Source organism: Mustelus asterias, chromosome 5 (genome assembly GCF_964213995.1).
Source record: "Mustelus asterias chromosome 5, sMusAst1.hap1.1, whole genome shotgun sequence".
Classification (NCBI taxonomy): Eukaryota; Metazoa; Chordata; class Chondrichthyes; order Carcharhiniformes; family Triakidae; genus Mustelus; species Mustelus asterias.
In genome coordinates this window covers 135428915-135456340 of record NC_135805.1, presented here as the reverse complement: position 1 = coordinate 135456340, position 27426 = coordinate 135428915, and the positions used below count along the sequence as shown (strand labels likewise).

Here is a 27426-nt window from a genome sequence, read left to right as displayed (position 1 = left end):
TATGCCCTCTAGTGTTAAACTCCTTTGGGAAAAGATGTTGACTATCTAGCTGATCTATGCCCCTCATTATTTTATAGACCTCTATAAGATCACCCCTTAGTCTCCCATGCTACATGGAGAAAAGTCCCACTCTATCCAGCCTCTCCTTGTAACTCAAACCATCAAGTCTTTTCAGCACTCTTCTTAGTTTAACAATTAGCATGGCCAATCAACCTAATGCTTGCATCACTGTGACAATAATAAACTCAAATCAAGATCAGGTAGCTGGCCTACTTTGTGAAAGTCCTGGTTTAAGCAATCTGCAAACTCAGAATGAAGCTGAGCCCCTGAGCTCAGTAAATCTTTAGTTTCTAAGCTATGGGGCATCATGAAAGCCTCTGTTCTGGGACAAGTCCTTCTGCAGCCAAATGCAAACAATGCTTTATACTATTCAATTAGCATGGAGATGCTAACAGATGGTTCCCTGTGTGCAGAAACAATTTGTAATAAGATTACACTTCAAGTAATACAAGTGCCACAATCAGTGCTTCAAAGATCAGCATTAGCAAACAGTGCCTGATTGAAATCATAGGACACAACATGCAGGAAATTAGCATTTGTGGTTGCTTGGAATAATTCCATATACAGATTTCCAGAATGCATAGTGCTTTTAAATATGTGCTGGTTCGGAAAACAACTCACTGCAGGCATGTTGCCACCCAAAAGAGCCGATCTCCCCATTAGTATCAACCGTGGCACTCTCACTGCTGTGCCGGGTGGTTGGGGATTCAAGTCCCGCAGCCTACAATCCAGGCTGACACTTCAATGCAGCATTGAGAGTCTGCGGTGCTGTTGGTGGCACCATCTTTCTGTCCAAATAACTGTGCAATAGCCCCGGTGCCCTCTCGGGTGGACGTAAAAGGCCCCGTGGCAATACTTTGAAAAAGAACAGGGGAGTTCTCCCCGGTGTCCTGGCCACAATCATCCCTCGATCAAGACCACAGAATTAAATGATCTATCCATTATCTCTCTACTGTTTGTGGGATCTTGCTGTGCACATTTTGGCTGCCGTTCTTCCAAAGTTGTAACTACAACTTTGGTGGCTATACTTCAAAAGGAGGACTTCAATAGTTGTGGAGGACTTTGGGATGTCACCAATGGCATTCTATAAATGTATGCTCTTCCTTTCTTTCTTGGATAGAAAACCAATGGCTGGAATTCTCTGGTCGCACCAGCAACGCACTCCACCCGTGGATTTCCCATTGGAGTGGGGTGGCATCAATGGGAATTCCCATTGACAGCGGTGGGACCAGAGAATCCCAATGCTAGCAAACAACACGCCACCTCTCGCCGGTGGGAAACATGCGGCTGGGAGAATCATTGAATCCTCGAATCCCTACAGTGCAGAAGAAGGCCATTCGGCCCATCAAGCCTGCATGACCACAATCTCATCCAGCCCCTATCCACATAACCCCATGCACTTACCCTAGCTAGTCCCCCTGACACTAAGGGTCAATTTAGCATGGCCAATCCACCTACCCCGCACATCTTTGGACTGTGGGAGGAAACCGGAGCATCCAGAGGAAACCCACGCAGACACGGGGAGAATGTACAAACTCCACACAGACAGTGACTCAAGCCAGGAATTGAATCTGGGTCCCTGGCATTGTGAGGCAGCAGTGCTAACCACTGTGCTGCCGTGCCGCCCTGCTCCTCTCTTCTGGAGGCCGAAGAATCTCACCCAATATATTTGTGACAGGTTTCCCAGTGGTTCAATTCATCTCAGGATGCAGTCAGTTACATCAATCGCAGTCTAGCCAATTTCACTGACGCTCAGAGGTAAATCTTTTCCTTTCCATGCTGAAAATATTTTTTTTCAATGACTTTATCTTTCTGTATCTATCTGGTGGTGAGGAGTAATTAAACCCCCATTCCACAGTGTTATCAGGCAGGTTAGTCAGGTGTGAAGGTGTGAACATTCCTGGTTATCACATTGGTGTTCGTGGGAATTTACAAGCGAGCTGCCCTGCTTCCTATTTTACAGCACTGACCAACTTCAGAAAGTATTACATTGACCGCAATGTGTTTTTCAATGAATTTCCATTGTTTGTGAAATTGTCCAGAATCCTTTGAACTTTATTCATCTTCCCTGCACTAAAGGCAACTGATCACATAGCCTGGCGTCTTCAGTAAATCTAACATTAGTGGAGTTCGGGTTCTCCATTATCATTTTGAACGTTGTAAACAGCAACAAGGCCTTATCAGAGACCGCTGAAGAGCACATACTAATCAGAGGCAGCATTAGCCATTCATCATCACCAGCCTTATTTTAATCCAGCTGGCTGCTTTTCCATTAATTCTCAGCCTTTATCTTCAAAGCCTCAGATGCAGTACCTTATCAATGCCTTTTGAAAAGTACAAGTATCTTCTCTTCATTGGATATCATTCACCCACTCATTCAGTTCCTTCCTCAAAGCACTCTAATAAATCAATGAGACATGACTTAATGCTTTTAAAATGATGCTGTCTACACTTTACCATTTCTGTGTAATTCTGTTGACCGCAATCAGTGACTGTAACCTAAACCCTTAACGTTTCCTCTCCCATGGTTCGCATTTCTTTTTACAACCTTTAGCTTCTCCTTGGAAAAAATACCTACATTCCCCTCGTGCTTTCAGACATATCAATTCGGAGCAGGAGTAGGCCACTCGGCCCTTCGATGCTGTACTACCATTCAGCAAGGTTGTGCCGGATCTGACTGCATTCTCCCACCTACCCGGTAATCTTTCACCCCTTTTTAATCACAAATCTATCTCACTCTGTCTTAAAGATTCTACTGCCTTTTGAGGAAGAGAGTTCTAGAGACTCACTACCCTCTGAGAGAAAAATATATCCGTCTTAAATGGGTGACCCCTCATGTTTAAACAGTGACCCCTACTTCTAGAATCTCTCACAAGAGGAAACATCCTCTCCACATTCACCCTGTTAACACCGCTCAGGATCTTAAAAGTTTCGATCAAGTTGCCTCTTAACTCTTCTAAACTCTAGCAGATACAAACTGTAATAAATCTTCGGAGGCAGAAGTCCCTTCACCAATATCCCTTTATTTACAATTCCAACAGCAGTACAGAGTGCTATCAGTCAGCAGTCTATCTTCAGGAGTCCCAGAGGAACTGACATTCCCGCCCCTTAGCCTCCGACTTTCCAGGGAGAACAATCCCAGTTTATTCAATCTCCCCTCATACTTAATACCCTCCATGGCAGGTAACATCCTGGTAAACCTTCGCTGAGCTGTTTCTAATGCATTTACATCCTTCCTTATATTAGGAGACCAATACTATGCCCAATACTCCAGATGTGGTCTCACCAGTGTCCTGTACAACTGAAGCATAACCTCCCTACTTTCATATTCAATTTCCCTCACAATAAACATTCTATTAGCTTTCCAAATTACTTGCTGTACTTGTAGACTGACCTTTTGTGATTCATGCATAAGGACACCCAGATCCCCCTGCAATCTCTCAGCTTTTAGATTATAAATGTCTTTTTCCTCCTGCAAAAATGGACAATTTCACATTTGCCCACATTATACTCCATTTGCCAGTTCTTTGCCTACTCACTGAACCAATCTATATCCCCTTGTGCCCCCTTATGACCTAGGGTGGCACAGTGACACAGTGGTTAGCACTGTTGCCACACAGTGCCAGGGACCCGGGTTCGATTCCAGGCTTGGGTCACTGTCTGTGCGGAGTCTGCACGTTCTCCCCATGTCTGCATGGGTTTCCTCCGGGTGCTCTGGCTCCCTCCCACAGTCTGAAAGACGTGCTGCTTAGGTGCATCGGCCATGCTAAATTTTCCCTCAGTGTATCCGAACAGGCGCCGGAATGTGGCAACTATGGGATTTTCACAGTAACTTCATTGCAGTGTTGATGTAAGCCTATTTGTGGCACTAATAAATAAAACTTTAAAACTCTTACAATAATCTCTCCCTCAATGTCAACAAAACGAAGGAGATTGTCATCAACTTCAGGAAGCATAAAGGAGAACATGCCCCTGTCTACATCAATGGGGGCGAAGTAGAAAGGATCGAGAGCTTCAAGTTTTTAGATGTCCAGATCACCAACAACCTGTCCTGGTCTCCCCATGCTGACACTAAAGTTAAGAAAGCCCACCAATCGCCTCTACTTTCTCAGAAGACTAAGGAAGTTTGGCATGTCAGCTACGACTCTCACCAACCTTTACAGATGCACCATAGAAAGCATTCTTTCTCGTTGCATAACAGCTTGGTATGGCTCCTGCTCTGCCCAAAATGACAAGGAACCACAAAAGGTCATGAATGTAGCCCAATCCATCGCGCAAACCAGCCTCCCATCCATTGACTCCGTCTACACTTCCTGCTGCCTCGGCAAAGCAGCCAGCATAATTAAGGACCCCACTCACCCCAGACATTCTCTCTTCCACCTTCTTCCTTCGGAAAAAAGATACAAAAGTCTGAGGTCAAATACCAACCGACTCAAGAACAGCTTCTTCCCTGCTGCTGTCAGACTTTTGAATGGACTTACCTTGCATTAAGTTGATCTTTTTCTACACCCTAGCTATGATTGCAACACAACATTCTACACTCTCTCCTTTCCTTCTCTATGAAAGGTATGTTTTGTCTGTATAGCGCACAAGAAACAATACTTTTCACTGTATGCTAATACATGTGACAATAATAGATCAAATCAAATCAAATCTTCCCACCTATCTTTCTGTATCCATCTGGGGGTAGGGAGTAATTAAACCCCCCAATTCCACAGGGTTATCAGGCAGGTTAGTTAGGTGTGAAGGTTGACGCCAACATTCCTGGTCATCATCACATTGGTGTTCTTGGGAATTTACAAATGAGCTGCCCTGCTTTCTATGTTGCAGCACTGACCAACTTCAGAAAGTATTACGTTGAGCCACTGTCTGTATGGAGTTTGCACATTCTCCCCGTGTCTGCGTGAGTTTCCTCTGGGTGTTCTGGTTTCCTCCCCCACTCCAAAGATGCGTGGGTTAGGCAGACTGACCATGCTAAATTGCCCCTTAGTGTCAGGGGGACTAGCTAGGGCGAATGCATGGAGCTATGGGGATAAGGCCTGGGTGGGATTGCGGTAGGTGCAGACTCGATGGGCCGAATGGCCTCCTTCTGCACAGTAGGGATTCTATGATGACTGTAATGTGCTTCCAGATTACCTGACATGAAAGATATCATCAAAATGGAAATCTTCTTTCAAATTACATCAAGCAGTTCCTTTGAACTGGTGAAAAGAGGAGAAGGAATATTGCTTTAGGTTCTGATATTTCTAAGAACATTTCCAATCTGTAGTTGAGGCTGACGGGAAAGATTTATCCTGATACAAGGACCACAATATTTTTCTAATGTTCCGTTGACTTGTCAAGCCGTGAATAACAGTTGAGAAAACATCCCTAAATCCCCGAGGGCATGCAATATTAATAAAAATGTTCAAAAAGTGAGTTCAAATAAATCAGGCAGTTTGAAAAAACAGACATCTAGAGTTGACAATGGTGTTCGGAGTCAGGTTGTGGCTAAATGTCATCTTACACTTCAAATTCCGTTGTTATTCAGGTATGCGTGTGTGTGTGTGTGTGTGTGTGTGCACGTGTGTGTGTGTGCACACGTGTGCTTGTTACATAGGAACAGGAGTGGGCAGTTCAGCCCTTTGAGCCGTTCCGCCTTTCAATCAGATCATAGAATCATAGAATCATAGAAACCCTACAGTACAGAAAGAGGCCATTCGGCCCATCGAGTCTGCACCGACCACAATCCCACCCAGGCCCTAGCCCCGTATCCCTACATATTTACCCACTAATCCCTCTAACCTACACATCTCAGGACACTAAGGGCAATTTAGCATGGCCAATCAACCTAACCCGCACATCTTTGGACTGTGGGAGGAAACCGGAGCACCCGGAGGAAACCCACGCAGACACGAGGAGAATGTGCAAACTCCACACAGACAGTGACCCAAGCCGGGAATCGAACACAGGTCCCTGGAGCTGTGAAGCAGCAGTGCTAACCACTGTGCTACTGCGCCGCCCATGGCTGATCTTATCCTGGTCTCAACTCCCCTTTCCTGCCTGCCCCCCCCCCAAAACCTTTTAACACCTCAGAAACATATCTATTTCTTTCTTGAAGCCACAGATTCACAACCTCCTGATCTCAGTTTTGAGCCTACCCCCTCTCACTCTGTATCAATGACCTCTTGTTCTAAACTGTCCCACAAAAGGGAATATCTGTACAATGTCCACCTTATCAATCCCTTTCAGTATTTTATAAACCTCAATCAGAGGTTTATAAAACCCTCATTCTTCTGAACTCCAGCGAGTATAGCCCAACCTCTCCTCGTACGTCAACCCTTTCATCCCCGGAATCAATCTGGTGATCTGGTCCTCTGAACTGCCTCCAATGCCACCACACCCTTCCTCAAGTAAGGAGACCAACACTGGACACAATACTCGAGATGTGGTCTCAATAAACACCCTATACAATTGCAACAGCACTTCTTTACTTTTAAAATCTCATCCTTTTGCAATAAATGCCAAGATTCCATTTGCCTTTCTTATTGTATGCTGCACCTGCATATCCACTTTCTGTGATTCATGCACAAGGACATCCAGATCCCTCTGCACTGACGCACTGTGAATGTGCTTCCCATTTAAATAATAATTTACCCTTTTATTTTTCCGGCCAAAATGGAAAACCTCACACTTATCCACATTAAATTCCATCTGCCAGATTCTGGCCCATTCTCCTAGCCTATCAATATCCATCTGTAAACTCTGTTTCTCCTCATCACAGCCTACTTTCCCATCTGCTTTAGTATCATCCGTGAATTTTGCTGCTATACTCTGTCCCTGCTTGCAGATTATTCATATAGATTGTAGACAGTTGAGGTGTGAGAACTGCCCCCTGCGGCACCCCACTAGTTAGAGTTCACCATTCAGAGAAGAACCGATTTGCCTCGACCCTCTGCTTTCTGTCAGTCAGTAAGAAGCTGGTAAGCGTTCTCCAAGGCGGTCTTCATGACACACGACAGCGCAGAGTCGCTGAGCAGAAACTGTTAGCCAAGTTCCGCACACATGAGGATGGCCTCAACCAGGATCTTGGGTTCATGTCACACTATCTGTAACCCCCACGATTTGCCTGGGCTTGCAAAATCTCACTAACTGTCCTGTCTGGAGACAATACACATCTCTTTAACCTGTGCTTAACCCTCTCTCCACTCACATTGTCTGTACCTTTAAGACTTGATTACCTGTAAAGACTCGCATTCCAAGCATTATTTTGTAAATTGAGTTTGTGTCTTTATATGCCCTGTTTGTGAACAGAACTTCCACTCACCTGACAAAGGAGCAGCAAGCGCTCCGAAAGCTAGTAGCTTTTGCTACCAAATAAACCTGTTGGACTTTAACCTGGTGTTGTGAGACTTCTTACTGTGTTTACCCCAGTCCAACGCCGGCATCTCCACACTCTGTCAGTCAGCCAATCCCCTATCCAAGTCAATACTCTACCCCCAACCCTCTGGGATCTAACCTTCTAGACCAATCTTTTATGCGGCACCTTGTCAAATGCTTTCTGGAAATACTAGATATACTACATCCACAGGTTCCCCATTATTCACCTTGCTGGTTATGTACTCAAAGAACTCCAGCAAGTTTATCAAGCACGATAAAACTGTGTTGACACTGGTTAATTGAACTTTGTTTTTCCAATTTTTCAGTTATCTCCTGCTTAATGATTGACTCCAGCAACTTCCCCACCACAGAGGTCAAGCTAACAGGTCTATAATTTCCAACTGTGGTGTATGTGTGTGTGTATATGTGAGAGAGTGTGCGAGTATGCGTGTGCAAGTATGCGTGTGCGTGACTGAGTGTTAGTGTGTAAGTGTGTGTGTGCTTGTGTAAATGTGTGTAAGTGTGTGTGGGTGTGTGTGGGTGTGTGTGGGTGTGAGTGGGTGTGAGTCTGTAGGTGTGTGTGTAAGTGTGTGTGTTTGTATGTATGATTGTGTGGGTGTGTGTGTGTGTGTGAGTGTGTGTGTGTATGTGAATGTGAGTGTGTCTGTGAGTGTGAGTGTGTGTGTGTGTGTGTGAGAGAGTGAGCGAGTGTGAGAGTGAGCGAGTGTGAGAGTGAGCGAGTGTGAGAGTGAGTGCGAGAGAGTAAGGGAGTGAGTAAGAGAGTAAGAGTGTGTGTGTGTATGTGTGTGTATGTGAATGTGAGTGTGTCTGTGAGTGTGAGTGTGAGTGTGTGTGTGTGTGTGAGAGAGTGAGCGAGTGTGAGAATGAGCGAGTGTGAGAGTGAGCGAGTGTGAGAGCGAGTGCGAGAGAGTAAGGGAGTGAGTAAGAGAGTAAGAGAGTGTGTGTGTATGTGTGTATGTGTGTGTATGTGAATGTGAGTGTGTCTGTGAGTGTGAGTGTGTGTGTGTGTGAGAGAGTGAGCGAGTGTGAGAGTGAGCGAGTGTGAGAGTGAGTGTGAGAGAGTAAGGGAGTGAGTAAGAGAGTGAGAGTGTGTGTGCGTGTGTGAGAGAGTGAGCGAGTGTGAGAGTGAGCGAGTGTGAGAGTGAGTGCGAGTGTGAGAGTGAGTGCGAGAGAGTAAGGGAGTGAGTAAGAGAGTGGGAGTGTGTGTGTGTGTGTGTGTGTGTGTGGGTGTGTGGTTGAATGGGACAGTCAAGTGCCTTGAGTAGGATTCAGAACACATGACTAATTAACCCGGACTGAGTAACTCAGGCAAACCTCGGAGACACGGGCAACAGTACAGCCTACATGTTATGTCCTCCCCCTCCCACTGATGGGTATTGAGGTGAGAGGGAGTGTAAAATTCCATGGATGGGATTCCATCCGGTATCCTGCCCACCCCAACCTGGAATTAATTTTATGACCAAACAGGAAGCCCACCCTTGCCCCAAGTAAAGCACTGAGATGGCCACAAAACAGCCTTTTTCTGCCCAGCCATGATTTTTGGTAGGTGTGTCTGATAGAGCAGGGGTTGAAATAAAAGCATGGAAAATCCTTGATTTTGGACTGTAAGGTGGAGGAGAGGGGCGCCTCCATCAGATACCCCTGCTCAAGGACCTGAGACATCCAGACCACCCTCTCCTCTGCCCACCTCAGCCTTTCATCCGATACCTCAATTGTCCCCTTCCCATTTGGGGTAGGTAGATAGGCTGCTACCCTCCCCTCCTCAGGACTCCTGCCACCTTCCTGAATTCCATGTCCCCGCACTTAGGCCCTTGCACAGCGCTGCAGTGCTTCCTCCCACCACTGCGGCACTGTGATTGGATGGTCTGGAGAGGTGTTGGCCAATTTAATGGGCCGGCAGCTGTACAAGGCGAGGACTTCCATCCAAGTGAGGACGGATGTCCTGCTTGCTGCCAATCAATGGTTAATTAACTCCTTAATGACTGACTCCAGCAACTTCCCCACCACAGAGGCCAAACTAGCTGGCCTATAGATTCTCATTTGAGAGGGTAAATTGCCAGTGGACCTGTCAGAGTTAGTGGGGATGTGCTCGCTGCCAAGTCCCCGGATGGTGGGGGGCCATGTCCCTGCTATCTTAAAAATTCAGACCTCCGTGAAGACTGCTTCCTTCTACCTGAGTCACATTACACAACCCCGGGGAGCAGCTCATAACAATAAAGCTTTAAAGTTTATTTAGCAGTGTCACAAGTCGGCTTACATTAACACTGCAATGAAGTTACTATGAAAATCCCCTAGTCGCCACACTCCGGTGCCTGTTCGGGTACACTGAGGGAAAATTTAGCATGGCTAATGCCCCCAACCAGCACGTCTTTCAGACTGTGGGAGAAAACCGGAGCACCCGGAGGAAACCCACGCAGACACGGGGAGAACGTGCAGACTCGACACGGACAGTGACCTAAGCTGGGAATTGAATCCAGGTCCCTGGCGCTGTGAGGCAGCAGTGCTAACCACTGCGCCACCGTGTGTTTGAGATTCCAATCATACTCGCCAGAACAGGAATAAAGAAACATACAACCCACCGCTGAGAAAACCGAGCAAGTTACAGTTTTTTCCACTTCTCTTCCTCTCTGGCTCAGCTGTCAATTCCGTCTCTCCCGAGTGTTCACACATTGATCTGGTGTCATTAAGGGATTTGGCACACTGGAGTTAAAATGGAAACTCAGAGCATCAAATCAAACAAAGCAGCCAACCGTTAGATTTACTGTCTGCTTAACCTGATCATTAATTCTGTCCGGGCCATCTCCTTAATGAGAATTATAATATGATTCTTACAAAAGGGTGTGAAGATGATTAAACCCATAATTTGAAAAGTCAGATCTCTGTGCTTCTTCTGGGAGATTATATCAATCCAACAAACTGATTCTTAAATAAATACTGTTCAAACTGTTTACCAAGGCTACATGTGTAATCCTGACAGGTTTATGAGGATGGGCAGAGACTTTAGGGCCGGGATTCGCTCCAAAAAAATTCAAAGTGTCGAATTTGCGTGAAAACTGGAGTAATTCACACTTTTTTCAGAGGGTGTTCAGAGAAGAATCTCTCACACTCTGTGCAATCAGAGACCAACAGCGTAAATATCATTCATTTTCAGGGGACGGAGCCTATCCCCACTGGAGAGGCTGAAACCAGCGCACTGAGCGAGCCACTGCGCATCGCCGATCTGTCAGCGCCGAGATTGGCGCGTGCGCAATGGCCCCTCACTGCCGGCCTCTCCATTTGCTGGCCAGCTCGATCACTGGCCAACCTTGTGACCCCCCGCAATGCCGGCCTTCCGTCTGCCCCCCCACTGGTCCGATCGCTGGGCCCCCCCGACCATTCCCCGGCTCAGCCCCGAACCTCCTTCCCGGCCTCCCCGATCTCCAGGCCCCACCGCCGATCCCCCCAACTGTTATCCCCCCCCTGCAGTTCCGACCCCTCTGCCCCAGTCCCGACCCCCCCCCCCCCCCCCACTCCCCCAGCAAGCTGGCCACCCCCCCATCCCCCACCATCCCATCCTGATCGCCAGCCTCCCTCCTTCCCCCACCAATCCCTCTGCAGAATAGCAGCGGGACCCCCCCTCCCCACTCCCATGAAAATCCCACCAGGCTCTGCCCCCATTAGGCCCCACCTCTAGGCCCCATCCCCTTGTCAATGCTCCATGCCCGATGGGCACTGCCAAGGTCCCCTTGGGCATGGGCACTTTGCCCCTTGGGCTGTGCCAGGAGGCACGGGCTGGCACTGCCAAGGTACCAATATCCAAAAGGCCCTGATTGCCCCCATTTCACTCCAGCAGGCCGAGCTGCTAGCTCCACGAAAGTGGGGAGCTGCTTTAAACCCCACGGAAGTGAACCACTCTGGTGAGTGGGGGGTACGGGTGGTAAGATGCTAGCGAGCCCGGAAGCTTCACTCATTAGCCTGCTAATCATATTTTAAATTCTATTAAAATCCCCCTCTGCATACCTAATGCAGCTCTGCGCCTATTTCTGGCAGGGAACTGATGGTGCTAGAAATCTAGTGCTGGGAGAGGCGCTCGGGGTCGGACGCCCAGCGTGGATCGCACCAATCCGGCCCACTGCGCTAATCAATGAGGAGAACCGCTCCCTGGATATCTGTTTCCGTGGGGGCTGTTCTTCTATGCTTCAGGCCCAGGCTCCTGACATTTGGCACCCAGGATGTGGAGATGCCGGCGTTGGACTGGGATGTGCACAGTAAGAAGTCTCACAACACCAGGTTAAAGTCCAACGGGTTTATTTGGTAGCACAAGCCACAAGCTTTCGGAGAACTGCCCTTCATCAGGTGAATGAGGAGTTGTGTTCACAAACAGGGCACATAGAGACACAAACTCAATTTACAAGATAATGGTTGGAATGCGAGTCTTTACAGGTAATCAAGTCTTAAAGGAACAGACAACGTGAGTGGAGAGAGGATTAAGCACAGGTTAAAGAGATGTGTATTGTCTCCAACCAGGACAGTTAGTGAGATTTTGCAAGCCCAGGCAAGTCGTGGGGGTTACAGATAGTGTGACATGAACCCAAGATCCCGGTTGAGGCCGTCCCCATGTGTGCGGAACTTGGCTATCAGTTTCTGCTCAGTGATTCTGCGTTGCCGTGTGTCGTGAAGGCCGCCTTGGAGAACACTTACCCGAAGATCAACCCAGCCTTCAGGGGAACAGTGACCACGACACCCCCTGCCACAGCAACCTCTGCAAGATGTGCCGGATCATCAACACGGATGCCATCATCCCACGTGAGAACACCATCCACCAGGTAGACGGTACATATTCTTACAACTCGGCCAACGTTGTCTACCTGATTACGCTGCAGGAAAGGATCTCCCGAGGTATGGTACATTGGGGAGACCATGCAGACGCTACGACAATGGATGAATGAACACCGCTCGACAATCACCACGCAGGAGTGTTCTCTTCCTGTTGGGGAACACTTCAGCAGTTATGTATTCAGCCTCTGATCTTCGGGTAAGCGTTCTCCAAGGCGGCCTTCATGACACATGACAACGCAGAATCACTGAGCAGAAATGAATAGCCAAGTTCCGCACACATGAGGACGGCCTCAACCGGGATCTTGGGTTCATGTCACACTATCTGTAACCCCCACGACTTGCCTGGGCTTGCAAAATCTCACTAACTGTCCTGTCTGGAGACAATACACATCTCTTTAACCTGTGCTTAACCCTCTCTCCACTCACATTGTCTGTTCCTTTAAGACTTGATTACCTGTAAAGACTCGCATTCCAACCATTATCTTGTAAATTGAGTTTGTGTCTTTATATGCCCTGTTTGTGAACACAACTCCCACTCACCTGAAGAAGGAGCAGCACTCCGAAAGCTTGTGCTGCCAAATAAACCTGTTGGACTTTAACCCGGTGTTGTAAGACTTCTCACTGTTATTTGGCACCCAGCGCAGAGGGACAGAGTGGCCAAGTCAGAAGACCCCCTTTGTGGACCTGATCATGGTGGGTGACATCAGGCCTAGACGTCCATGATGGAGAGCGTTGCTGGACCAGACTCCAGACTGCCTGCCTCTCATCCTGGCAATTTTGTACCATGTGACCTGGCATTCTTGTGGCTTCCCATGGTCTGTGGGCTCTGGAGAGATGGACGCGCGTCCTCAGAACCCGGAACTAAATTTTAATTTAACTTGGCCAGTTTCCTTTAGAACCATAGGATCCCTACAGTACAGCTGCAAGCCATTCAGTTCATCAAGTCTGCACCAATTGTCTGACAGAGTATCTTACTCAGGCCCTATCCCTGTAACCCCACATATTCCCCTCACCTACAATGGCGGCATGGTGGCACAATGGTTAGGCTGCTGCCTCACAGCACTAGGGACCTGGGTTTAATTCCAGCCTCAGGTGATTGTGTGGAGTTTGCACATTCTCCCTGTATCTTCATGGGTTTCCTCCCACAGTCCAAAAATGTGCGGGTTAGATGGGTTGGCCCTTAGTGTCAGGTGGACTACAGGGTAAATATGTGGAGTTACGAGGATAGGGCCTGAGTGGGGTTGTTGTCAGTGCAGGCTTGATGGGCCAAATGGCCTCCTTCTACACTGTAAGGATTTTACACATCTTTGGACATTAAGGGGCAATTTAGCATGGCCAATCCACCTAATCTGCATAACTTTGGACTGTGGGAGGAAACCGGAGCACTCAGAGGAAACTCGCACAGACATGGGGAGAACATGCAGACTCCACACAGAGTTTGACCCAAGGGTGGAATCGAAGCTGTGTCCCTGCTGCTGTGAGGCAGCTGTGCCAACCAATGTGCCACCGTGCCGTCCTGAGAACCATTTAATGGTTAGCCGGGTGAATGTTGATACCCCTTTTACAAATCCATAAAGTCAATGACAACATCCTCCTCCGAGCAGAGAGGGAAGGATTCTGTTTCCATGGTAAACCATCATGTTCAGGGATTTGATCTGGAGGAGAGACTGTCTATAACAATGGCTGGTGAGCTGCCTCTGCAGGTGGGTCACACTCACTGCTACTTATCTATAAGTTGAAAGGATACAGTTTTATATCGGTGGCTAAGCTGGAGAATGAGGGAAAGATAAAAAAGAGGGAGGAAAGGAAAGGGAATGTGGGAAAGGAAATTAAAAAGCAACAAAGGCCAACAAGCTGCAGATTGACAATGTTAGAAATGCAGGTCCCTTTAAGAGCGAAAACAGAATGAGTTGAGAGCTGATGAAGCTTATACTTAAGAGGTGGATGCTGGAAGGTACGTCCTAGCTATGACTGTAACACTACATTCTGAACCCTCTCCTTTCTTTCTCTATGAATGGTATGCTATGTCTGTATAGCGCGCAAGAAACAATACTTTTCACTGTATACTCATCCACGAGACAATAATAAATCAAATCACATCAAAATCAAATCACAAAATGGTCCCCCAGTTGGGGAGTTGCTTCTGGACGGAGAGAGGATACAGAAGGGCGGAGTGGAAACCAGTATTTGTACTGAACTATATCACGATGAAATAGTAAATGTTTAAATTTATTTATCAGTGTCACAAGTAATCATACATTAACATTCCGGCGCCTGTTCAGGTACACTGAGGGGGAATTTAGCATGGCCAATGCATCTAACCAGCACGTCTTTCAAACTGTGGGAGGAAACCGGAGCACCCGGAGGAAACCCACGCAGGCACAGGGAGAACGTGCAAACTCCACACAGACAGTGACCCAAGGCCGAAATCAAACCCAGGTCCCTGGTGGTGTGAGGCTGCAGTGCTAACCACTATGACACAGAAGGAGGCCATTCGGCCCACTGAGTCTATAGTGGCTCTTTCGAAGAGCAGCCCAGTTCATCCTCCGCCTCCTCTCTCCTGGACCATGAGTGGAGTTCACATTTGGTACAGATGATGTGCCTTATCTCTTTGCGCTTAATCCCTGGTGGACATTATCCTGTACAAAACTCTAACTTACACAAAAATGTCATCAATTGGTAAATGTACACAACGCTTTCCTTTGTTTGTTTCTCTGAATGGCTGAGCGATGTTAACACAGCGTGAAACAAGATCCATGGGAAGGCATTAGGAGAACGCTGCTGTGACTCAGAGCTCCCAGCAGGAAGCAGCATGCATAAGGAGCTTAGCTCGGGTGATCACAGATGTGCAGCGCCTGATTTCCTGAGCTGCCGTGTCTGTGCCGATGGCAATTCCCATTGGGAGCGCTGGAATTCAGAATCACTCCTTAGCCTCTGATGTGAAATAGCTACTTACAGATTTATCTGCAATCCAATTTCTAGCGCTGTATTGCATAATGGCGATGAATTAAACTGTTGGATTTCAGTCATTAACAGAACGGAAGGATGATTTTCTTTTTTTTTTATAAATGTGAGACATTTTAGAAAATCTCTTTCTACAGCTTTAAGGCACATTTTCATATTCAAATCTTTCCCTGACACTTAAATCACTCCTTTTAGCATGGTAAGTTCTCCATATTAAAATTATTAAAATATAGAACTTGCTCTCCCGGATAATACAATGCTTTTTCTACATGCCCCAAATTCAACCTCGGAAAACCTTCGCATGATAGGAAAGTTAGCCTATTTTGGAAAGTGGAGGTTAGATTCACAATACCCGACATTATAAATGACCAATGCATAAAAGCAAATTACTGCGGATGCTGGAATCTGAAACCAAAAGAGAAAATGCTGGAAATTCTCAGCAGGTCTGGCAGCATCTGTAAGGAGAGAAAAGAGCTGACGTTTCGACTTGAAACATACCCTTTAAAGGGTCACCTAAGCTCGAAAGGTCAGCTCTTTTCTCTCCTCGCAGATGCTGCCAGACCTGCTGAGTATTTTCCAGCATTTTCTCTTTTGGATTCTGAATGGCCATCTTTGATGTTCTTACCTTGGCTTTGTCCCTCATTGACCCTTTGCCCAAGATGGACATTTTTGCACCTGTTTCCTCCTGCAACCTCTTTAGCGAGTTCCCTCGTGGTCCGAGCAACTTCCCCACAAAATTGAACTGTGGAATGAGAGACAGTTTGGTTAGAAGGGCCCGTTTTCATGCATACACTTGGCTTCAAAACCCAAGAGATTTGAGCTTACACCATAACAAAGCTAGTCATATTTACTCTAGTTTTTCTTCATTTATTCGTTCATGGGGTATGAACACCTCTGGCAAAGCCAGCACCTATTGCCCATCCCTAATTGCCCTGCAAAAGTTACCTTCTTTAACCACTCGTTATGGTGAAGGTACACCCTCAGTGCTGTTAGGGAGGGAGCTCTGAGTGATGTTTAGCATTGTTACAAGTCAGGTCAGATACTTCAAGGTTTTCTATGAAGCTCGCCTGACCTGTAACGTTTTACGTTGAATTTGGCTGGGATGAGCATGAGAGGTTTCACTTCAGGTGTGATTCAACTGACTCACGAGGAGCTTTTATCAAAAACAAAGTTCAATTAAGAATATTGTTTATATGTAAGACAATTAGCAAGAATTAACAATTACAAACAAGGAACACAACAACCACGATAATATATAACTCTTAAGTAATATCTCTAATGTGTTCCAACCAAAGCCAACATCCAATACACAAAACCTTCCAAATAAGCACAATACAGCACAGGTTAATGCCCGTTGTGACACAAATCCAGCCTCCTGGGTTGACTGCTGAAAATCCCTTGCGAAGAAACTCAGAAGAGGTTGTAGTCGAATCTGTTTCCCAAAACACAACTTCTTTAAGGCAGGATGGCAATACACCTCTCCTTCAGCTAAATGATAATAGTTTCTGAACCAAACAAAGAGAAGGACAGAGAGAGAGGGACTGCTTCTGAGCTTGCTGCTGAACTGCTTCCAACACACACTCCCCAAAATGAAACTGAAAGCCCAAAGGAACAAAGCCTTATCACCTGACTGCCACAGCTTAGCTCCACCGCAATGACATCATTGAAGCTGTAAACTGCATGATTTAAAAACCTTTCTTAAAGGTACACTCACATGACAGTGTCTTCCTGTCATTTATTTCAAATTTTGTTGCCCGTCTCCAATCTCAGTGGAGTGACTCTCAGACCTTTCCATATGTTTCAGTTTCCCTGTGGAACCTGAGTTAAGACTCCATTCATCACTTGAGGATCCTTATGGCAAGCTCTTGCCAACCTTAAGGGGCATCACAGTTGGAGCCAATCTCTGGCCTTTCAACTTATAAATGTTGCAGCAGGAGTCATTTTGGTAGCAATGAGCTGGTGGAATCTCCGACTGGTTTCCTCCTCCAACCCCCTCCTTATCCCAGGGTCACTGAGATCTATGTACCATCTGTATTTGCAGAGCCAGTCAAATCAATAGAGAGACCAGGGATAGAAATGAAGATCTAGCTTTAGAAAACACATTGCAACATCACACAGCACAGTAACTCATTGAACCATGATCATTTGTAAGGATTACAAAGGGTGATGCTCCCGATTCCATTTCTTTTCTTTATTCTTTTATTGGTTTGTGGGCATCACCAGCAAGTTCAACATTTGTTGCCTATTACTAATTACCCTTGAACTGATTGGCTTGCCCATTTCTGAGGGCCAGTTAAGGGTCAACCACATTTCTGTGGGTCCAGAATCATGTGCAGGCCAGACCATAGGAACATAGGAATTAGGAGCAGAAGTAGTCAAATTCAGCCCTAAGAGCCTGCTCCGCCATTCAATCAGATCATGGCTGATCTCTCCCCACCTATTCTTCATACCCTTTTAACCTGTTTTGTATGAGAAATATATCCATCTCCTTCTTGAAACCATTTAATGATTCAGACTCCACCATGCTATGGGGCAGCGAGTTCCACAAATTCATCACCCTCTGTGAGAAGTAATTCCTCCTCATCTAAGTTTTAAATCTACCGCCTCTCCACCTCTACCTTTGACCTCTTGTTCTAGATTGCCCCGTAAGAGGAAACACTTGGTCAATGTTTACTCTATCAATCCCTTTTAGAATTTTATATACCTCGATCAGATCCCCTCTCATCATTCTAAACTCCAGCAAGTACAAGCCCAAACTGTTTAATCTCTCCTGTACATCAACCCTTTCATCGCTGGAATCAATCTGGTGAACCTCCTCTGAACCGCTTCCAATGTCACCACATCCTTCATCAAATAAGGAGACCAAAACTGGACACAATACTCCAGATGTGGTCTCACCAACATCCTATACAATTGCAATAACACTTCTCTACTTTTATACTCCAGTCCTTTTGCAATAAATGCCAACATCCCATTTCCCATGCAGTACCTGCATACCGACTTTCTGCGATTCATGAACATCAGATCCCTCTGCCCAGATGCATTTTGAATCCGCTTTCCATTTAGATAATAACTCACCTTTCTAGGTTTTCTGCCAAAATGGATAACTTAACACTTATCCATGTTAAACTCCATCTGCCAAATGTTGGCCCATTTTCCTAGCCATCTATTTCCGTCTGTAAAATCTTCATATCCTCTTCACCATCTGAAGACCGAGAGTGGTCTAGTTTGGACCAGGGAGCGGCGTGGGCTTGGAGGGCCGAAGGGCCTGTTCCTGTGCTGTATTGTTCTTTGTTCTTTGTTCTTTGATAGTATATTTCCTTCCCTTTCTCAACAATAGCAACCGCGTGCATTTATAGATAGCATCTTTACCATAGCGAACAATTCCCAGGTTCATCATAGGAACATTCTTAACTAAAGCCTGATGCCAAGTCACATATTGAGACATTAGGATGGGTGAGCAAAAGCTTGTCCAGAAAGGTAGATTTTAAGAAGCATCTTAAAGGAGGTATGGGTGAAGAGTTGAAAAGGTTTAGGGAGGGGATTCCAAAGCTGGACAGCTAATGCCTAGACAACTGAAGGCATGGCCCCAAAGGGGCAGCATTGAAAATCATGGGTTCTCATAACTGGAGGAGCACAGGTATCTCGAAGGGCTGAAGGAGGTTAGAGAGATAGGGAAGGTTTTCAGAACAAGACTTTTTGGAGAATGAGGTAAAGACTATGGGCCGGATATTTTGTGAAGGAGGATGGGGGAAGTGAGAGTCAGAAAAGTTACCGATTCCACAAACTAATCTCCATTAAGGAGGCCATGCCCACCATATTTTTGCCACAGTGAGGCAGGGGGCGGAATGGAGTCGGGCCCTCTGCTCCCAAGTCTGCATGTTCTTCCCGTGTCTGCATGGGTTTCCTCCGGGTGCTCCGGTTTCCTCCCACAATCCGAAAGACGTGCTGGTTAGGTGCATTGGCCACACTAAATTCTGCCTCAGTGTACCCAAACAGGTGCCGGAGTGTGACGACTAGGGGATTTTCACAGTGACTTCATTGCAGTGTTAATGTAAGCCTACTTGTGAAACCAGTAAATCAACTTAAACTTTAAGTAGCTTTGATTCCTTGCAAATGAGGGGCCGCCTGTGAATTAAACCCATAACTGTTTTGTTCTTTGGATTCGGTGCTTCTTGATATTCCTTATTTGGAAAAATATGTCAGCTCGACCTACATTGATATAGTGCCTTTCACACAACCACAGGATGGATCAAAGCACTTTGCAAATAATAGTACTGGAGTATTGGTGAAAAAAGACATATGTTGTCAAAGCTTTTTGTCTTGTATTCATCGATTTTCAAGTTTGCTGATGACATCACCATAGTGGCTTGGATCTCAAACAATGATGAGACAGAGTACAGGAAAGAGATAGAGAATCGATGAACTGGTGCGGCAACAATAATCTCTCCCTGGATGTCAGTAAAATGAAAGAAATAGTCATTGACTTCAGGAAGCGTAGTGGAAGTCATGCCCCTGCCTACTTCAATGGGGTTGAAGTGGAAATGGTCGAGAGCTTCAAGATTCTCGGTGTCCAGATCACCAACAACCTGTCCTGGTCCCCACATGCCGATGCAGTAGTTAAGAAAGCCCACCAATGCTTCTACTTTCTCAGGAGGCTAAGGAAATTTGGCTCTCAACAACCTCTACAGATGCACCATAGAAAACATTCTTTCTGGATGTATCACAGCTAGGTATGGCTCCTGGTTCTTTGAGGAGATAACAAGGAAGTTAGATAAAGGAGAACCAGTGGACCTGATTTATTTAGGTTTCCAGAAGGTCTTTGACAAGGTGCCGCATAGGAGACTGTTCAATAAGTTAAGTGCCCATGGTGTTAAGGATAAGATCCTGTCATGGATAGAGGATAGGATGACTGGCAGAGGGCAGAGAGTGGGGATAAAGGATGGCAGCCGGTGACTAGTGGTGTGCCTCAGGGGTCAGGGCTGGGACCATAACTTTTCACAATATAGATTAATGATTTGGAGGAAGGAACTAAAGGCACTGTTGCTAAGTTTGCAGATGATACAAAGATATGTAGAAGGACAGGTAGTATTGAGGAAGCAGGGGGGCTGCAGAGGGACTTGGACAGGTTGGGAGAGTGGGCAAAGAAGTGGCAGATGGAACACAATGTGGAAAAGTGTGAGGTTATGCACTTTGGAAGGAGGAATGGAGGCATAGACTATTTTCTAAAAGGGAGAATGCTTAGGAAATCAGAAGCACGAAGGAACTTGGGATTCATTGTTCAAGAGTCTCTTAAGGTTAACGTGCAGGTTCAGTCGGCAGTTAGGAAAGCAAATGCAATGTTGGCATTCATGTTGAGAGGGCTAGAATACAAGAGCAGGGATGTACTTCTGAGGCTGTATAAGGCTCTGGTCAGACTCCATTTGAAGTATTGTGAACAGTTTTAGGCCCCATATCTAAGGAAGGAAGTTCTGGCCTTGGAAAGGGTCCAGAGGTGGTTCACAAGAATGATCCCTGGAATTAAGAGCTTGTCATATGAGGAACGGTTGAGGACTCTGGGTCTGTACTCGTTGGAGTTTAGAAGGATGAGGAGGGAGCTTATTGAAACTTACAGGATACTGCGAGGCCTGGAGAGAGTGGACATGGAGAGGATGTTTCCACTAGTAGGAAAAGCTAGAACCAGAGGGCACGACCTCAAGTTGAAGAGATGATCCTTTAAAACAGAGATGAGGAGGAATTTCTTCAGCCAGAGGGTGGTGAATCTGTGGATCTCTTTGCCGCAGAAGGCTGTAGAGGCCAGGTCATTGAGTGTCTTTAAGGCAGAGATAGATAAGTTCTTGATTAATAAGGAGATCAGGGGTTATGGGGAAAAGGCAGGAGAATGGGGATAAGAAAAATATCAGCCATGATTGAATGGCGGAGCAGACTCGATGAGCCGAGTGGCCTAATTCCGCTCCTATGCCTAATGGTCTTATGGTCTGCTCTGACCAAGATCGCAAGAAACTACAAAGGGTTGTGTAAAAAGCCTAGTCCATTATGCAAACTAGCCTCCGACCCATTGACTTTGTCGACACACCCTGCTGCTTCGGAACAGCAGCCAGCATAATCAAGGGCCCCACCTTCTTCCGTCGGAAAAAAATACAAAAGTCTGAGGTCACGTACCAACCAACTCAGGAACAGCCCCTTCCCTGCTGCCATCAGACTTTTGAATGGACCCACCTTATATTTAGCTGATCTTTCTCTGTATCCTAGCTATGACTGTAAGACTGCATTCTGCTTTCTCCTTTCTTTCTCCCCTGTGTACTCTATGGACAGAATGCTTTGTCTGTACAGTGCACAAGAAACAATACTTTTCACTGTATACTAATACATCAAATTAAATCATCAGGACAATTCACAAGAATAGCACATGTGACAGGAACAACGATTTATACTGCATAAGAAGAGAGTGCTGATTGGCAAGTGGACACTGATTGGTAGAGGCGTTGCCATGGAGAATGCATCAGTCAACTGGTGACTGACAATTAACTACCGAGCTTTGTTTAAATTCAAACCAGGCAGGTTAACTTTGATTGGTCAAGGCATTGCCCTGGAAACTTTTGAAGTACTTTAGAAATGTTGCCCTCTTCATATTTTGAGCAAGACAGCAGCTAAATTGCGCACAGCAAGATGTCACAAACAACAATGTTTAAGTGGTCAAATAGCCTGTTTTCTTTATATTTGTTGAGGAGACCTGAATATTTGTCACAACATTGTCAAGAACCCACCTGCTATTCTTTTAAATAACGTTATGGGATCAGTTATGTCCATCATAGAAATCTCGGTTTAACATTTCAACTGAGAGCCAGAACCTGTGACAGAGGTGTACTCCCTCAGTACTGCGCTGGAGTGCCCATGGGAAAGAGACTGAATTTTCATTCTGGGAGTGGGAGACTGCAGTCCAGACTGAGTATCAATGGGTAGGGGGACAATCACACTGCTGGGGGTGAACTACAGACACCCAAATAGGGCACCACAGTGGCACAGCGGTTAGCACTGCTGCCTCTCAGCGCCAGGACCCCGAATTCGATTCCTGCTTGATTCATTCTCTGTGCGGAGTCTGCACGTCCTCCCCGTGTCTGCGTGGGTTTCCTCCGGTGCTCCGGTTTCCTCCCACAGTGCGAAAGACGTGCTAGTTAAGTGCATTGGCCATGTTAAATTCTCCCTCAGCGTACCCGAACAGGCGCCGGAGTGTGGCCTCAGGTCACTGTTTGTTTGGAGTTTGTCCTCACAGACAGTGAACCAAGGCTGGAATTGAACCTGGGTCCCTGGCACTGTGAGGCAGCAGTGCTAACCACTGTGCCACCATGGGGAGTTTAAGCATTAGGTGTACAGGTGTACGAAGATAAAATCAGACACCTACCATTTTGTAGTCTTTGTTGCCGTCAGCTATCTGGCCTCACAACAGACACATTTATTGAGGCCTTGGGGCCGACTGCAGACCTGAAAAATCTCAGTCCACAGTCAGCTTGGCTGTCTCAGAGTTCACAACCCAATTTCTCATTCCACGGCTCCATTGGGTGGGTGGGTGAGGGGGGAGGGGGGGTGGTGTCATGGTGTCATGACCCACAGTTTAGGAAGCCCTGAGCAATAGGAAGCTCTGAGAAAAGAGGGACACATGATCAGCTCCAATGGACAAAGCCAGGGTCTGGGCAGGTGTGCTGGGATTCTTCATAGAGAATCATAGAATCCCTACAGTGCAGAAGGAGGCCATTCAGCCCATCGAGTCTGCACCGACCACAACCCCACCCAGGCCCTATCCCTGTAACCCCTCATATTTACTCTGCTGATCCCCTTGACACTAAGGGTCAATTTAGCATGGCCAATCCCCCTAACTCGCACATCTTTGGAGTGTGGGAGGAAACCAGAGCATAGAATCATAGAATCCCTACAGTGCAGAAAGAGACCATTCGGCCCATCGAGTCTGCACCGACCACAATCTCACCCAGGCCTTATTCCCATAATCCCACGTATTTACCCTATTCATCCCCCTGACACTAAGGGACAATTTAGCATGGCCAATCCCCCTAACCCACACATCTTTGGACCTGGAGGAAACCCACGCAGAGACGGGAAGAATGTGGAAACTCCAAACAGAGAAGAAACCCGAGGCTGGAATTTAACCCGGGTCCCAGGCAGCAGTGCTAAACACTGTGCCACCGTGACACTCACTGTGCCACCCATCCTTCTGCGCTGTGAGGTTTCCCCGATCACACCAAGGTACGACTGTGATCCGGAACTGGGTGAGGTGGATAAAGTGAACTTTTATCTGTGAGGAGATGGATGTCTCCATGTACTCCAGTGCCTTTCTGTCTCACGAGTTCACTTCATCTATTGCCTGCAATAATATGAAGATCCGGCAAGTTAAGAGGATTACTGATGGACCAGAAATGTTCCCAGTCATGCCATAAGCAGAAAATAAACCACCACCAACCAACAAATGGTCCCCACACGCACACTGCAAGATTGCAACAAGCTGCTCACTGAAATCAATTCTGCGCCTTCGCCGTGGTGCCTAAAAAAAGATTGTTTTCCTGAACAGAGAGAGACAGATTGGTCTCTATTCTTTCAGCTGCTCCTGTAATCTGGTGGATTGTTGCACTGGAAGTATCTGTTCGTTTAACCATTTACTTAACAAAATATCTAACATGCCAGACGACCTGCAGCAGGAGCTGTCCGTTTGCTAGACATTTCACTCTGCTTTTAGCTCCGGGTTTGTCTGGGAGTATGAGCTCCCAGACATGGGCACCCGGGAGCTCGGTCATGGGAGCTGGAGGGGAAGATTTTATAGTAGTGAGTGGGCCTGCAAATCCATCTTAAAGGGCTTCACTCTTTTGAATATTATAAGACCATAAGATATAGGAGCAGAATTAGGCCATTCAAACCCTTCGAGCCTGCTCCACTTTCAATCATGGCTGAAAAGTTTCACAACCCCATTCTCCCGCCTTTTCCCTGTAACCTTTGATCCCCTGACCAATCAAGAACCTATCTATCCCTGTCTTAAATGCGTTCAATGACCTGGTCGACACAGCCTTCTGTGGCAATGAATTCCACAGATTCACCACCCTCTGGCTGAAGAAATTCCTCCTCATCTCAGTTCTAAAGGGTCGTCCCTCTACTCGTGTATCCTATTCTCTCCGACTAATGGAAATATCTTCCCCACGTCCACTCTATCCAGGCTTTCAATGAGATTCCCCCTCATCCTTCTAAACTCCATCGAGTACAGACCCAGAGTCCTCAAACACTCCTCACGCGTCAAACTTTTCATTCCTGGGACCATTCTTGTGAACCTCCTCTGGACCCTCTCCAAGATCAGCACATCCTTCCTTAGATACAGGGCCCAAAATTGCTCACAATATTCCAAATGTGGTCTCACCAGAGCTTTATAAAGCCTCAGTGGTACATCCCTGCTTTTGTATTCTAGCCCTCTTGAAATGAATGCTAACATTGCATTTGTCTTCCTAACTACCAACTCAACCTGCAAATTAACCGTAAGGGAATCCTGAACTAGGACTCCCAAGTCTCTTTGCACTTCCGATTTCTGAATTCTCTCCCCATTTAGAAAATAGTTTATGCCTCTATTATGAAATAAATTATTATGCCATAAAAGTTGATATCTGTATAGTATACAAGAAACAATAATTTTCACTCTACACTAATACATGTGACAATAATAAATCAAATCAAATCAAAATCTATTCTTCCTGAAGTGCATAACCTCACACTTTCCCATGTTGTAGTCCAGTTTTGGCCAGTTTCTGATTGGGGTAATGTTTTAATAGCAAATCAAATCATCAATTGCTTTTGGGAAGGTAGCATTTAGAATCTTAATTCACCCTCAAGCCCCTTTGAGGTGACAGACACCAGAAACACACTGATTGTCATTGGAATCTAACATGAAGGAGATAGTCATTGACATCAGGAAGCGTAGTGTCCCTGTCTATATCATTGGGGATGAAGTGGAAATGATCGAGAGCTTCAAGTTTTTAGGTGTCCACATCACCAACAACCTGTCCTGGTCCCCCATGCTGACACTATAGTTAAGGAAGCCCACCAACGCCTCTACTTTCTCAAGAGGCTAAGGAAATTTGGCATGTTCGCTATGACTCTCACCAAGCTTTACAGAGGCACCGTAGAAAGCATCCTTTCCGGATGTATTACAGCTTGGTATGTCTCCTGCTCTGTCTAAAACCGCAAGAAACTACAAAGGGTCGTGAACGAAGCCCAGTCCATCACTCAAACCAGCCTCCCATCCACTGATTCTGTCTCCACTTCCCGCTGCCTCGGGAAAAGCAGCCAGCATAATCAAGAACCCCACGCACCCCGGACATATTCTCTTCTACCTTCTTCTATCAGAATAAAGATACAAAAGTCTGGGGTCACGTACCAACTGACACAAGAACAGCTTCTGCCCTGCTGCCATCAGACTTTTGAATGGATCTAGCTTATATTTAAGTTGATCTTTCTCTACACCCTAGCTATGACTGTAACACTACATTCTGCACTTTCTCGTTTCCTTCTCTATAAACGGTATGCTTTGTCTGTATAGCACGCAAGAAACAATACTTTTCACTGTATCCCAATACTTGTGACAACAATAAATCAAATCAAATCACTGCTAGGGTACAACTGACAGGAAGTATATGGTGTGGTAAACCACTGTTAACTCATTGCCTGTGTGTGTGTGTGTGTGTGACATGCCTGGACATGCCCCTGCCGGCCCTGCCTGGGACTTCTCCCCCCTTGGTCCAGGTATAAAGGTGACTGCTCCCCACCCCCTGCCTCAGTCTGGACCAGTTCATCAGCATGGGTGTGCTCCAAGTCTTTTGCGAATAAAAGCCTATTTGTTCCTGCATACAAACTAGTCTTCGCTTCATTGATAGTGCATCATGTGGTATGATGTATTTCACTCACAGACAGAACATCACACTGTGCCTTGACCATTTGTTCATAAACATAGGCAGGTGAAATTATCAACTGATACCACTCCCGGTAAAGTTAAGGTGCTCTGAAATTTTGCTGCCTGTATCTTAACTCCCATCACGTCTTATCCCACCCTAACTGTCGCTCACTCTCTGTAATGTTCAAAACCCTTGGACTTCGATAAGACATTCATTCCAATTCTGCCACCCCCTCCCCCACCCACGTGATGTGAACAGACACTGAGAATTAAGAAATAAAGGTGGCCGGGGAGTGGGGGGTGGGGGGGGGGGGGGGGGCGGGGGGGTGGGGGGGGGGTAGTGGGGGTGTAAAAATGAATTCCGTCTGGCTGATTTTTTTTTCAAAATGAAGAGGTGCTGACGGTAGGACTCTCTGGTCTGTAGGTGGATTAATGGAGGTGAATGATTCTTAATGACTGATGGCCTGACCTTGAGATGGAACTGCCACTTTCTCAGCTCAGCGAGATGGAATCACTGAAGCAATAGGGAAGGAGGCAAGAATACGCGCAGCTGGGCACTCCTACGCACACACTCACTCTTTGATGTTGAGCCACATAGGAAGCCATTAGAACAAAGAGGGAAGTTTAACGAGGCATCTTGAACATAAAGAACAAGAGATCAAAAGAAATAGGAGCAGGAGTAGGCCATTCGGCCCCTCAAGCCTGCTCTGCCATTCGATAAGATCATGGCTGATCTGAATGTGTCCTTAACTTCACTTTCCTTCCTACCCCCACCCTCCACTCCCTTGTGGATCAAAAATCTAACTCAGCCTTGAATATAATCAATGAGCCAGTCGCCACTGCTCTCCAGGGAAGAAAATTCCAAATGCTAGAAACCCTCTGAGGGAAGAAATTCCTCCTCATCTCTTTTTTAAGGGCGAGGCAACTTTCTAAATTGTTCTTTAAATGCTGTCCCCTGGCTCTCGATTCCCCCATGAGGGGAAACATCCATTCAGCATCCACACTGCCAAGCCCTGCTGCCTCACAGCGCCGGGGACCCGGGTTCAATTCCGGCCTCGGGTCACTGTCTGTGTGGAGTTTGCACGTTCTCCCCGTGTCTGCGTGGGTTTCCTCCGAGTGCGCCGGTTTCCTCCCACAGTCCGAAAGATGTACTGGTTAGGTGCATTGGCCGTGCTAAATTCTCCCTCAGTGTCCCCGAACAGGTGCCAGAGTGTAGCGACTAGGGGATTTTCACAGTAACTTCATTGCAGTGTTAATGTAAGCCT

At 46.5% G+C, this 27426-nt stretch overlaps 1 protein-coding gene across 3 annotated transcripts in view; it reads right to left on the bottom strand.

Moving 5' to 3' along the window:
- The window catches only part of LOC144494164 (KH domain-containing, RNA-binding, signal transduction-associated protein 2-like), a 586631-nt gene that overhangs the window by 341360 nt on the left and 217845 nt on the right, over nucleotides 1-27426 (bottom strand). For all 3 annotated transcript variants that reach the window (XM_078213766.1, XM_078213769.1, XM_078213768.1), the window contains exon 3: nucleotides 15848-15964. In XM_078213766.1, coding sequence (XP_078069892.1) covers nucleotides 15848-15964 — 117 coding nt within the window. The remainder of the gene's footprint in view (nucleotides 1-15847; nucleotides 15965-27426) is intronic.